The 14876-nt window shown below is 41.2% G+C and overlaps 1 protein-coding gene across 1 annotated transcript in view; it reads left to right on the forward strand.

The window, feature by feature from the left end:
• tmem132e (transmembrane protein 132E) overlaps positions 1-14876 on the forward strand; it is a 106436-nt gene that overhangs the window by 74002 nt on the left and 17558 nt on the right. The window contains exons 6-7 of the mRNA XM_054626219.1: positions 2798-3003; positions 10471-10750. Coding sequence (XP_054482194.1) covers positions 2798-3003; positions 10471-10750 — 486 coding nt within the window. The remainder of the gene's footprint in view (positions 1-2797; positions 3004-10470; positions 10751-14876) is intronic.

Consider the following 14876-nt stretch of genomic DNA (forward strand, 5'->3'; position numbering starts at 1 on the left):
TCCTCACCTTTATTAACCCAGCCCGTCTTTGGCTCCGCACCATGTGACCGGTGCACCACCAGATGCAGGAAGCACTTGCACTTGTCCCGATGATCCGTCTCCACCCAGGCAATCTGCTGGCACCGGGGAAGGTGCCACAGCGCATTAGCGGCAGTGTGACGGCATGTGGCGGCTCAGTGTGTGAAAGCCCTCCTCAGAGAGCACCCACAGGGCCACTGATACCCGCAGTAGCTAACAGCTTTTGACTTGCAATTAGCCGGCCAAGTTTATCAGCAGCAATAGCCGCAGGAGCCGAAGCGGCACTGCAGCTCGGGCACCTTTATTCAGTGTGTGTGTGTGTGTGTGTGTGTGTGTGTGTGTGTGTGTGCGTGTGTGTGTGTGTGCGTGGCTTTAGGGTAGAACGGAGAACATGTCAGGCAGATGTTCTCGACTCTGCACGCAGCCAGCCGTGCTGTGATTAATCAAGGTGGCCGGGGTCATTGTGTTGAGTTACTTCTTCCCTCATGCCTTTTGTAACCCGCTTCATACAGATAAGACTGCACACGAGCAGACAGAACAATAACACACAAAAAACAACTGGATGCTGTGGTCGCCCATGAGGTCGAGACCCTGCAAAAATTGCATTAACGGAACCACAGGGAAAGACTGTCATCCTCAGAAGTCCGTCCACCCCCTCCCCTTCTCCACCCGACTCCGGCCTTAGTGCATGGACGGAGGAATTATATTACCCAGACCTCCTCCCAGTTATGATGAATCCCCAGCCCTGAGAAGACTGGCCAGCCCGGCCTCCATTTGCGGGAGATTAGATCCTCTGATTACAATGCCAGCTACCTCCCACCACTAGATAAATCTTCAATGGGAGCCCAAAAGCAAAGCCCTCCAGTCCCATTGCAGTTAATAATTTAGTGTTAGAGGGGGACAAGTATTTATGATAATTCAAACGGAGATGGAGATTTTTGACTGGATGGCGAGGCTAAAGAATGGCTTTAAGTTAAAAATGGCACTTGCCCAGACTTAAATTTAGAAATGTCCATATATTGAATTCATGCTCGAAGTCATTTCCCGCACGACACAAATGATATCACATTACATGAATGTCCCGTGAAGGGTGAATATGTTAATTCATGTGCCACATAGGTGTTCTGAGCTAAAGTTCACGTGAAATGTCACACTGCCGTCAGCCTTCATCTTATAAATGATGCATTTGGCTAAAAGCTTTTGTTGATATATTACGTGTCTGTGTAATTGTTCATAGATCATTATGCTGAGAGGTGGTGGGGTTTGGACGTGGTTTGCATGCCTAATTTGCACTGCACGCATGCTTTACATGTGTAACTGGGTTACTAAGAAGCACTAATTTGACTGCATAAGCAGAACACAGCCAGTAAGCATTGTGTACAGCAGAGGCTCTCAGCACTGTGCCATCAGAGCTGGAGAGCCTGTGGGCTTTTTCATTCTGACCAAACACAGCAGCAGCTGATTTCCACTGATTCGTTCTGCGTCTCTGGTTTAAAGCTGCAGGAATCAGCCACCGTAGTGTTTGGATGGAATGAAAACCTGCAGAGTCAGTGGCAGAGGGGCTGAGAAGCACCGGTCTACAGTGCGCTGAATATTAAAGGGGACATGTCAATCATTTTCGGATTCAAATTTGTATTATGGGTTGCTACTAGAACATTTTTACATGCTTTAACGTAAGAAATCCACTTTATTTTTCTCTTACTTTCTGTCTTAAACTCTATTCACCCTCTGTCTGAAACGCTCCGGTTTAGCGCCTGTCTCTTTAAGCCCCTCCCTCCAAAAAAAGCACCTTTGCACAACGAGGGTTTAAAAAAAAAAAAAAGATGTCACAGCTTCATATGGCGTCACATCTTTGTGGTTCAACAAAGGTGCAGGAAAATCTAGTCTGCACTGGCTAAAAGTCTTAGAAAGAGTATAAGAAAATGTTCCTTGGAGGTGCATTATGGGAAGTGTAGGAGCCACTGTTTTGGAGTCTTGACTCATACTATGAACTTAAAGTTAGGATATCTGTGCTGCATCCGGTTTGACCATTCGTTTTTTAACCTGTCACATCCGCTAACTTTGTGGAAGTTCTCAAGAGGTCATATGTAAATAATGGCTTGTTGAATCCCATGTTTTCTGATCAAAGAAAAAAGAAACTGTGTAATCTTATTTCACAGTGTGAAGGTTGGTACGCACTCAAGATACCCAAATTGTTTTACTGGAAAAGTTAGTCTGTATCATATGTACCCTTTAACATACAAAATACAAGTTGTTTCACCTTAATTGCAAAGAAAATACTCTCAATTATTCTTAGTTGTATCTTGTTGTGCAGTTAGTTGTTTTATGAGTGTAGGTTTTCAGATATATAAGTGTTAATAGCCTTCATTTATTAACTATAAATGTTGTTCCTGGGTCAACCCAAGATATTGTTTGTGGTTACTGTTATTTAGTTTTTCCAATATCAGAGACGCGGCTCGTAAAACCCCCTAGTGAAACCTCTTTAGGGTCGTATATTCATTCATTTTGGTGAACCGATTCTTTCAGACTGAATGAAAGTGTTGGCAGAGATGGTTTATGTGCCCTAAACTTTCACATCACGTTCAAATACCTAAGAGGTCCTTGCTTTATATTTGCTCTGCTGAAAATGTCAACCTTGAAAGGCTCTGTGATGAATTGCCGCTTGGACAGCTGCATCCATACCGTGCTGTAAATCATCACACATCACTTAGAACCTCCGCCACCGGCGTGACCATTAACATATAGATGGTCTCTGACTTCTGACCCTGATCTGTCCTAGGTGTCCATGAATTGCGACTACGTGTTCGTCAACGGGAAGGAGACGCGGGGATCCATGAGTGCCAGGGTGATCTTCAGCTACGAGCACCTGAGCGCACCGCTGGAGCTGACCGTCTGGGTGCCCAAACTCCCCCTGCAGGTGGAACTCTCCGACAACAATCTGAGCTTCATCAAAGGATGGAGGGTTCCCATTCTGCCCGACCGGAGGTGAGGCTCGAATCCAAACACAGATACCGTTGGAGGGCGCGCAGTGTTACAGTTGTATGCAGCTTCGGTCATATTTTCATGGCTACATTCCCATCTGTGAACAGATGAAAAATATAAATCTCCAAATGAACTGCTGAGATTTGGGAATGTGGCGACATCACTGAAGACAGGGAAAGTAAAGACAGATACGCCAAACTTATTACGAAGAAAAAATGTAATATGAACTGTGAAATTATTACCTAAACTTCCAGTTCATCACAGCTGACAGTCCGACTTCCTGTCTCAACTTTAACGTTGGTAACCGTAGTCGTACGCAGACAGTTATAGTGCTCACTTCCAAACTTTGCTCAAAATGAAGTGGTTTAGACCTGCTATGGTTGGCCTCACAGCGCCATCTAGTGGGCCACAGAGGTGCCAAATGATTAGATTCAATTCCAAATCATTTTTCGGGGTAATAAACAAAACAATTTTTATATTTAAATATCCTCTAAGATTTCACACGTATAAATAGTCAAATTTGAATTGCGTAATTTCAATGATCAGGTACGTTTGAATAACACCACAGCCAACGTGACACGTCATCACATAGACACAGACATGTTTTGCCACTGTTAGCTAGCTAGCTAACGTGATGTGGGAGAAAACCCTTGCTCCAGTGAAAGATTGAGACCATGATGTGAGGAAATATGAACCTGAATACTTTAAATATGGACTCATAATGACAGGCAGTGATGCAGAATATTTATTTCTGTCATTACAATTTTTTTGGTCATGTGTTTTTTTGTGCCAAAGCGATAACAGTGCCAACAGTTCAAACCAAGGCAAACATGCTGACAGCGCTGACAGTGTTTACCTGAGGGGAAGGCTGAAGGAGGGTTATCAATAATAACCTCTGTGTGTGAGCAGTGCAGAGCCGTTCTTTTTCAAGGGAGCATCCTAAGTAAACCCTCTGGTAAAAGCCAACAGAGCCACATGAAACACATGCAGTATCATTTGTTTTTTCTTATTATTTGTGTTCATGATTACCAGAGAACTCATTATCCTAAGAGCATGGAACCCCTCAGTATTAAATATTAGAAAAATAAAATGCAGCCCAGCCTTCTCTGTGTGTGTTCCTCAGGATTTCATGTGTAGTCGCTTGTTTTGCACCAATTAGCTTCTCCGGCTCAGGCACGGAGCAGAAATGTACCCTGGGAAATGAGGCTCTCGAGTACAAATTTGATTCACGAGGTTTTCATGTTCGTGTCAGACCCATCAGAACCCATTTTAGACAACAAGTCCAAGACGCAGACTTAATTTGACACAGAAAAAGCTTTATGAACGCATATTGGTTGTACCTTCAGAGAGATAATGATGCTTTTGGACTAACAAGCAGGTAATTTAAGGTGTTACTCTGGACTCAGAATGATGGTCAGAGTTGTTGTAGCTGTACGATCAAGAAGAAGTCATTTAGTTCATGCAACTGTCCATATTTACTTCATTAGGATATTGTGAGAGAGGAATTTAGACTAAATCTCTCATTCAGCTCATGGTCAGTGAATAATACATCTTTTCAATATTATGATACAATTCCCCTCAATGGAGTAAGTAATCAGATATATTTGCCCTAATGTCAATATTATACAGTAGAAGCTTTTGTCAATAGAATAAATCCAGGCAATAAAAAAATGAATGAGCTCTTTGAAATATGACACCATTAGATGTTGAAAAGAATGGCACCAATGGGACGTTAAGGTTGTTCGAGCCAAGACCCCCGAAGAGAAAAAATGTGGTCTTACGTTTTAGGAACCCAGGTTCATTAAAAATATTCCAGCATTCTTGTCGTGCACGGAGCTGTAACAAACAGCCCCCCCCTCCCTATTTAGGAAATGTTTAATGGCAGCATTAACACTCACGCGGGCGGCTGCTGGAGTTCATCACCGTAGACCGAATCTATTGCTACCCAACCTGAATACAAATGGCGTGTTTAAGGAGCTGTTTGAGGAATTAACGTATTGCAAATGACCCAGAGTGCTTGGAAAACATCTTGCTTAGCCTCATTTTTCAAAGATCCTCAATGGGTTGTATCATTTTTTTACATGTAAAATGCGTCTTGAATTCAGACTTCAGCACCATGCAGTCCTTTTTAAAGTAGAACCCTGCACTTGAGTCATCATATATGTGCTTTTATCAGATATCTGAGATATTCAGACCTTGTTATGTTGAATAATGTTCTCTGTTCGTCCAGTGTTTACCAGAGACCGGGGTTTGCTAGAGGTCTAACGTTGTAATATTTCTTGTATAAAGATATTTTCCTTTGTTATTCAACAAAAGTCCGCCTGTCCTCACTCCTAACTCGTCAAATCCAGCAGCTTGGTCAGAGGCCCCTACGCGTTTAAAGTCTGTTTCTCTGAAGCATTAATCTCTACAATCTTGTGTTGTGCAGTCATGAAAAACAAAAAAATCAAAGACCCCTTTCGAGCTATTTCAGGCTGCTTTGCCAGACCACACAGCCCGGCCAGAGAATTCATTTCACTGCAGGTGAAGCATTTCGTACTCGCATGCTGTCATGTGGACTCACCCAGGGAATGTCATTTTCTTTGCTTTAGTTTTTTTTTGCAGAATCAGGAATCTGCAGACAACGACAGCTCCCATCACTCTGAATGGAGCCCCATGCAGCCTGTTGAAGCTGCTGATACTGACAACACTGGCCTTCCCACAGGACTTTGTGTTTTCACTGATGTTCCTGGTCGAGGTGTTGGACATATCTTTTGATGAATGCGATACAGTATTTTTGTCTTTCTGTTGCCTGATCCATAGCTGTAGCAGTATCACAGCAGCAGGGTGAAGGCCTTAGTGAAGCTTGCACTGAAAATATATTTAACTTGACAGACAATAGATCCATTCCTGCTTACGTCTTATTGCGGGGTTATTGTTCTTGTCAAAGTGTCGGTGATGCCACGGCTCTCCATGAATCACTATGGAACACGTTCCTCTCAAAGAACACATGTATTCACCACATTTAATAGACTCACTCAGTGTGTGGTTTTCAGATATGTCACATTTTCTTATGTTGACAACACAATCATGGTCCACACTCTTTTGTGATCACATGGTCGTCATCTGTAGATTGAGATTGCTTTGTTGCCATGGAAATGCAGATGTTTCCATGATTCTGAGCAACGCAACACGAGTTTGACCCCCATTATCAGTGACACTGGCAACCGTTGACCTGTATGCACCTTGTGTGCATTTCTTTAATGATTTTGTTTGTTATTTATATTTTTTTAAATAGAAATGTTTAAATACATTTTTCAAGCAGTGAGAGGCAAATACATTTAGAGGCCATTGTTAAGTGTATTTTTGGATTTACAACTCTCTTGGGTTATTTTAAATTTTGGATCACACGGGTCAGAAACAATCCTTTGCAGCTTCCACTGTAATATTTCTACAAATGATTTTATTCTAACAATATTAGCATGGCCTGTTCTTTATCTAAACTTCCGTAACCCCATCATGAATTATGTTATTTTGCAGGCTGTTCTCCTCCAGCGTTCGTATAGTTATACCAATGACAATGAATTTGGGATATCTACGAACGTAGATATCCCGTCTTTTTGACTTACAAAACAACAACCTGGACGTCTGCCATTAACAGAACAAGACCACTGCCAAAATGACTGACAGACTCCACTGTACCACGGCAGAGAACTGACAGAGCGCATCAGGATTTACGACAAATCATCTTAATTCTGAGGAACGCCAGTACTTACAACGGCACTGGCATGAGATAGCGGGCTCTATTTGTCTTGACCTTGGTCGTGTTTGTTTACAGTCATTATGAAACGCTGCGATAATGAATTAGATGATGTTTGCACAGGCTTCACAAAGCACTGTAAATAATATCTCAAAGTTAGAACTCAGATGTAGCTCGTTAGTCATCTCAAACACACGCCAAACCGTGATGATTATCTGCATCAGACTGCTAAAGCTGCTTCATTTTGTGATTGTTAGAATGAATTATTGTCTTTTCATTAACTCCTCTCAATCCTCCCATCACTCAGCCTCTCTTGCTTCCTCTCATAAGGGCTCCGGCTCTCCTTTACACAACCTCTAACCTCCCACACTCATTTCCCTCGCCTCCTTAGCCCTTTTATTTTCCTTCCTGTTGCAGTCTTTCCATCCCACGTTCCTTCGCTTCTGCAACGTGACACATTCTGTACCTTCATGCACAGCGAGGTCTCCTGGCCTGCAGTGGGCCTTTGCTACAGTGTCGCAGAATTGCTCACTGGCTGCATTATCCAGCAACATGCTCTGAAAAAGGAAAGAAAGTGTAATCGGGCGGGCAGCCCGTGTGCACTGAAGCTTCAGCTTGTATCAGAGACTCTAATAAGAACAGACAATATTCTTCTTGGGGAGAAAAAATATCAACCTTATTTTCAGGTACAGACTCAGTGAGGTAAACTTTCTCTGACCTGAGCCAAGAGTTGAAAACTCCTTGACAGAGTCATAGGGAGTCTTACGCTGTCTCATCGGGTTGTTCCTCTACTTTTAACTGAGTGTGCGGTCGCAGCGTCTGCTGTGGAGTTAACTCACTTACCAAAGTACAACAGCAACTACATGACCTGAAGCTACTCTGTCAGTCTCAGGCACACAGAGGACCAGTGGGAAGTCCAGATGGAAACCAGGCAAGAGAGCAGAATAGGAACCGGAAGATGTATTGCATCATGACTAAGATCAGTTTTACATTCCAGTTTTCCAACTCAGGGTCTTCTTGTATTACGTTAATTTTTGAGATGATATAAGATAAGATAAAATAAGACAAGATAAGATAAGACAAGATAAAAAAAGATAAGATTACATACGATTTGATAAGATACGATATGATAAGATAAGAGTAGAGTAGATGTGGTTAGATATGGTTAGATATGGTTATATAAGATAAGATATAAAATGATAAGATAAAATAAGATTAAATACGATTAGTTATGGTTATATATGATTATATAAGATAAGATATAAAATGATAAGATAAGATTTAAGTTTGAGTTAAGATAGGAGAAATGAAGAGAAAAGATCAGGTAAGAGTTTATAAATGTGTAGTCTCAAAGTGTGACCTGAAATCCACAGGAAACATTCTACAACTGTATTCAAAGGGTTGAAAGTACTCCTCATTTTGAAAAAAATATTGTGTAAAAATTGGTGGAATTTCTTTTGAAATTTAAAACTATTTAAGTCCTTCAGATGTTCTTCTCTGATCTAGAATTTGTAATGAAAAACTATTTTTCTATTAATATCCTTCTATTTATTTATTTTGACAAAAAACTCCAACACACAAAGAACCAACCTTGCTGTTGAGAAGTGCCACGTGCTAAAAACTGCTCATTAAGTTATCATTTTCAACAAAAATGAGTGTAATTGTTATTAAGGTTTGTCCTGACGATTTTTTATTTTCACTTTGCATGAATGAAAATGCTCCAGATGGTCCAATCTCAACTGGAATGATGCTAATTGTCTAATATTTTATATTAAATGTATAAAATTTTGCACATAATATTTGAGGGAGAATCCATATGCAGGATTATTGAAACCCTCCACATGGCTGAATTGCTGCAGTAGGACCAGGTTGTTGCAGCTGCGTGATATTTTGATGTTATTTGTATTGTTATTGTTTGACACAATGCGTAGCTGCGGTTTGAACCAATGCTCTGCATCACTGCACTGAATAATGTAACCTCTGGAGCTTTTCACCTGTCGAAGCAATTGTTCTCATGGTATTCAATTCCTAGTGACTTTGCCACAGTGTTACAAAAATGACACAGCGACTGTGAAAGAGCTTTGCATTTTTTATTCATTTCAAAGTAACACATTCAACCAACCGTCACAGAAGTGATAAGTCCACGACCCGAGCTCTATCGGAGCGAAAGAGGTTCATGAAGTGAAGTTGCATGAATGAACAACTACATAAACTTACCTCCAATGATCCAAGAGAGGGACGCGCCTTTATTCCTACAAATCATATAACCTGCCAACGCAAAGTTGTGATGAACCTGGGCGCTTCTGCATGGCCTCATTATGGACCATCACTTTCGTTTAAGAGCATAAGTGTGATTACTTTGCATATCAGCGCCAGGTATATCATCCTTTACTTGCCAACATTTTTTTTGTAAGCTTAAGCTTTAAACATTCTTCAGATGAGAAAGTATCCAATACAAGTCTCAACATGTGATCAGGTAATCCAAATGACGCCTATTTGGGAAATTTATGCCGACATGTTTTGGAGCTGCTGACGTAAACAGTGTTTTTGTAGATATTCTTTATTCTATTTAGCCTTTTTTTCATAAGTCGTCCTTACAGTCACTGATGGCTGAATGATGTGGTACTATAATCATAATCAGAATAAATGTATTGCCAAATACGTTAGAACATACAAGAACTTTGGTTGAAAACCAAGCTTGGTAAAAGGATAGTAAGACCATCCGATCACGGCAGAGGAGCTCCTGAATGATCCCAAAAATCATCCATTGTTTACAACGCTACTATTGCTAAGAAGGAAAAAGGAATACAGTTGCATTGGAACTGTGAAAGTGGAAAAAAAAGGAGCATCGGGGGGAAGCATGAGGTTTGGAGAGGAAGCATGCTAAGATGAATTAATAATCAGACCCAGGAGGTCGGACAGGTGGAGAGGTGCACGCAACAATGCACTTAGCTGTTGACCGAGTGAATGCAGAACGTCGATGACACCTCGGGACAGAAGTGTTTCTCCTAATGAGCGGACCTTGAATCATCGGGTGGGAGATGTGCTCTGTCAGAGTCTGACAGCCCCGCTGCTTCTCCTGAATCCCCAGTCGTTCAGATAGTTAAGTCAAAGCCATGATTAAGCAGACGAGTGCTTTATAAGGAGGAACTGGCAGACTTGTCAGGCCTGCTGAGCGTAGTTGGGTAACTCATACATCTTGCTGTAGAGCAGATTGTGCTCGGTGGGGGGGGATGCACCTGGCATGTTTAACCCCGCTGCCCAGGGCTCCTGTGAAATAAGAAGGGCATCAGTCCAAAAACTTTGAGCGGAGAGGTGCAGAGTTTCCTCCTGTTACGACTGTCAAATGATATAATGAGTGGAGACCCTCAGGAGCAGAAGGCTCACATCGAGACGTAGCGTCGCGTCTCAGCGCTGAGCATCATTTAGCAGCAGCTGCTCGGTTTTAAAGAAGCGGCTGGTTATGATCGCTGATGGTTTTAGGCTTTTAATGTTTTCGTGAGGGGTTCTCAATCTCATTGGTGGCAGATTGCAGACACATTTGGACAGATTCTGGCATTGATTATAGCTTCTCAAGCTTTCAAAGCATTGCCTCATCTTGGGGGGGAAACTCATCTACCTGAAACTGGCACCCACAATATTCATGAGTGATTCAGGAAAGCTGCTCCTTTCTTTACTTCATCCATGACACTGTAATTCAATAATTCCCCCCATTTTCTCCCGATCCAAAGGAGCACCAGAGACAGCGACGTCGACGACGAAGACGACGAGCGCCGGGTGAGCCGTGGGTGCACCCTGCAGTACCAGCGGGCCCTGGTGAAGGTGCTGACCCAGTTCCACACCACCTCCACAGAGGGCACCGACCAGGTCATCACCATGCTGGGGCCCGACTGGCAGGTGGACGTCACGGACCTGGTCCAGGACTCGCTGAAGGTGGCCGACCCGCGGATCGCCGAGCTGGTGGACAGGACGGTGCTGGTGGGTCTGGAGCTGGGATCCACCGTGCTGAAGGTAAACAGAACACATTGCTGCGAGTCAGACATAAATCAGCAGTTAAAAATGAAGTGTCTCATGATGACAAATGACGCCTCTGAGTGAGGAGCGTGCACTCGAAACGCACCCCCGGCAGCTACCACACACAGAATGAAGGTTGAGTTAAAGAGATGAGGAAGGAAGATTTAAAAGTTGGAGCTCATTACTCTTTCTGAGTTTACAGCAGCTGTCGGGGGCTAAAGATGCTGCTTTCTCTCAGAGACTGTTGACGCATCGCTTTAAAGAAACATCTGGTTTAATTACAACTTGGGTCTAACTTTCATAGTTTTGATCATCACTTCGATTGACTATGATGACATTGCTGAATTTTGCCGTATTTCCAGATCTTAGAAATGTATTTGAGGAGTACAATGCTGTAATTATCCTTGGGAATGATGATCCAGTGGTCCCTAAGAGGATGACAGATGTTTAAATCCAGAAACAGACGCCGTCCTATCTGGACTAGGACATATAACCGATAAATGATTGTGAATTATTACATTTTTTCAACAACTTTTCTAACCTTTGTGGCCTTTGTTTTTGTTGTAGCGCTGTAAGTCAGTCCTCGACCAAAGAAATTCTTTGTTACTTAAACAATTTGTCATTATTGAGTTCGTAAAACTGAGTTTCACCACAAAGATTGACACAAAACACCACTTTGATTCTTGTGTTTACCAGAGATGTGCTCATGTATTTCTTGGAAATAAGTCATTCAGCATCAAAAAACATATCAACTACAGGGACTTTAGCTGACTAAGAACAAAACGACCAGTTAGTGGACCAACAACAAGGAAGGGTCATCCATATTGCGTTGTAAATCATCTCACGTGACGTTACTCATCCAGATACATTTGCATGAGCATCGTGACTGGAGTCATTGGGGTAGATACAGGGGAGAGATGAGACTATAGACAATAAATGGGTCAAAGAAAACATATTCACATGGCGAGCTCTTAAAAGGGAAAAGTAGAGAGTGAAAACAGAGCTTTTAGTCAACAATGGACGGACTCGTACGTTTTCATTCTTCCCACGGTCAGTTGAAAACCGGTAAATTTCATATGTTCCGAGACCTTGGTAATAATTTAAATCGGCAAAGTGAATTTGAGACACAATGAGACAAAGCACAAACCTTTTGAGTAAACATACCCACTCAAACCTGAACTGAAGGCCCAGGAAATAAATGATCTAAGCAGCCACTTTAATATGCATGGCACTGATTCATAAAGCAAGTCGGATGTCCTGGACTTTTGCTTGCGGAAGTTTTCTCTCTTGAATTTTAAATGGATTCCCCTTGCTTAAACTATGAACACAGCACAAAAGTTGTAAGTTTACAAAGTATTTTTTGTCCCCCTCATCTTTATTTTTCTACTTTTTTTTTCTGTGTCTGTTATAAAACAAAGACCTTTTGGTCTCCCTGTAAGTGTATGCTGCTTTTGAAGTGTCAGAGATCCCTTTATGTGAGTAGAGTGCATATAAAGGCCTCGGCCGATGCAGGTTCGGAGGTCTTTAAAAAGAAAGGTAGCGGCTCAAGTTATGTCTCCTGGGCAGTGATTTACTGACGCTTCACTGGTCAATTATGGGGACGGAGAGAAGTTGGCGAGAGTTTTGATCACCGTGAAAGATCACAGTTTCATCCTGTCAGGAGAATGAATGGTCGTCTGATGGATGCGTCCAATGATGGCAAAACAGGGTGGAAAGATATAAAACGCCAATCCATCATTTTAAATACGCAATGGATCATTTGTAATCTGTTGAAGGGTATGAATAATTATACATCAATTTAACACCAGACTTAATCTGCCACGCTGACTCATAGCATCTGTAAATAAATAAATGAATACACTGATAAGGTGTTTTATTATTATTTCATCCCTCTAACAACTTAAAAGATAATGGATTGATCCAGAACAACATAGAGTTGGTTTTTGAGCCAAATACTAATGTTGGCATGCTAACATGCTCACGATGATGAAGTTATAACTTTCTGATGCCTATTCACCATCTTAATTTAGCGTGTTGGTACAAACCTTCATAGCGACCAATCCGATAGTTGTTAACTTATATATATATATATATATATATATATATATATATATATATAAGATATTTTGAGACTGGACCAAGTGGTGGATCGATCAACATTACCACAGAGCCATGCTGCTAACAGTTTATGCATATTTACCTGTAGTAGTGCAACGAATAACAAACAAAGGGGAAAAAAAGAGCAAATATAACTTTTACAGATGCCCCAATCATGTTTTTTTGATGCCGAATATCGATTATGGATCACTTTAGTCTGTTACACAACAATATACAGGTGGTTGTCATTCCTCATTTACTCACAAGTCAAAGTTCCCGACATGGCATCACTTCATAATGTCTAAGTCAAGTGATGTAAAAGCCATAAATCTGGTGATATAATACACATCATGATTCAGGGGTTACGATTCAACATATTGCGATATATTGTGATAATGTAATTAAGGCGATATGTTGCGATTTTATTCTATCAAATTTTAGAAAAGTTGTCATAGTATAAAGAATGCTCTGCCATAAATATACAATCTGCATGTGAATTTATTAAAGACCCTTCAACGTCCAGCATCATAGCATCACTTTGATATGGAGCATATCTTTTCTCCGCCTCTGTAGGTTTGAAGGAATGAATGAAAATGTGCGCTGCAACTTAAAACAGCCTCATCTTTTAAACACCATGAAGGAAACAGAAATTAGACCCCTGCCAGATGAATTATTGATGGCTTTAAAGACCAAATTACAAGGGAGTTACAGTAAAATATCTCCAGTTCGCAGTGCCTCTTTTACAAAGAACAGAGATATTATTATGCAGATTTTCTGAAAGTGAACTGCATAGATCTCAACAAAGTCCCCCTACTGAGATTTCCAGTCTTTCAGAGGATTTGAATTAGTCTTAGGAGTCTGATTCAAACTGTCCACCAGCTCATGAATATAAACTCAGAAAAAGAGCAGCTTTTGTTCACTTTGTGCAATATTCTAGACAGCCATTTGAGTTCCCTCTCTTTGGACGGAGGAGGATTATTGGGTGAATTAAGTGCCTGTGTTAGATTTGACAGACTTGTTTAATTGAAGACACAAAAGAGAAAAAATCTGCGGTTTAAAAGGTAAAACTATAAAGATGGAAGATCTTCCGTGAAGGCTGTGTTTGTGTCCTGTCATTACATGGCAGAGTGATGACTTTCTAAGAATTCAGCAAACCTGGAGGGAGTTAGTGGTTTAATCCAGAGGATTACTGAACAATAGCTGCTTCTCACAGTGAAGAGCCCGACTTGGACACAATGCATTGTTCATTCACTGATCAGAGATTATTTAATTAATATCTGCAAACACCAACCACTCGTCCAAAGAAAACACAGCAGAATGGGAATAGATTGGAGTTTTTTCTACAGAATTATAAATCTCATGGGAAAATGATGATGTCAAACTGTATAGTATGTATCTCAGCCATGGATGGGTAACTGTTCCACTCTTCTTCACCTATAACATGTCCCTCAAAGAGAAGCATACCAGCCAGGAATAGACCCAAAATGACCACAAAGAATCATAAAACGACTACAAAGAGACTCACAACGACTATGAAAAGGGTCAAAAAACGAATAGACCCAAAATGTCTACAAAGAGACAAAAAACAACTACAAAGAGACCTTAAACATCACCAAAAAGGGTCAAAACAATGACGCACAAAAGTAGCTGCAACAGAAAAACTAAAACAACCACAAAGTGACACAAAATTACCCCAAAAAAGACACAAAGCAACTACAAAGATACTCAAAACTACCACAAAGAGACACAAAATGGTCAGAAATTGACAAAATACTTTAGAGAGATGCATAACTACCACAAAAAGATGATTTCAGTCTGGCATCCTAAAAACTACGGTATATTACAAACATTACAAAACGATTGCATTTTGGAGGAAGGGTATTTTTCTCCTGCTTGACATTCGTTCTTGACTTGACTGCGTTTCTAAACAAAGTCAGTGGAAGTCCACCAGGGGAGCATGACAGGGTGTATTACGGCATTTAAAAAATTACAAAAGCACCACGATTGGTTAACCACTACCTTGATA

The sequence above is a fragment of the Anoplopoma fimbria genome, chromosome 24 (genome assembly GCF_027596085.1).
Source record: "Anoplopoma fimbria isolate UVic2021 breed Golden Eagle Sablefish chromosome 24, Afim_UVic_2022, whole genome shotgun sequence".
NCBI lineage: Eukaryota > Metazoa > Chordata > Actinopteri > Perciformes > Anoplopomatidae > Anoplopoma > Anoplopoma fimbria.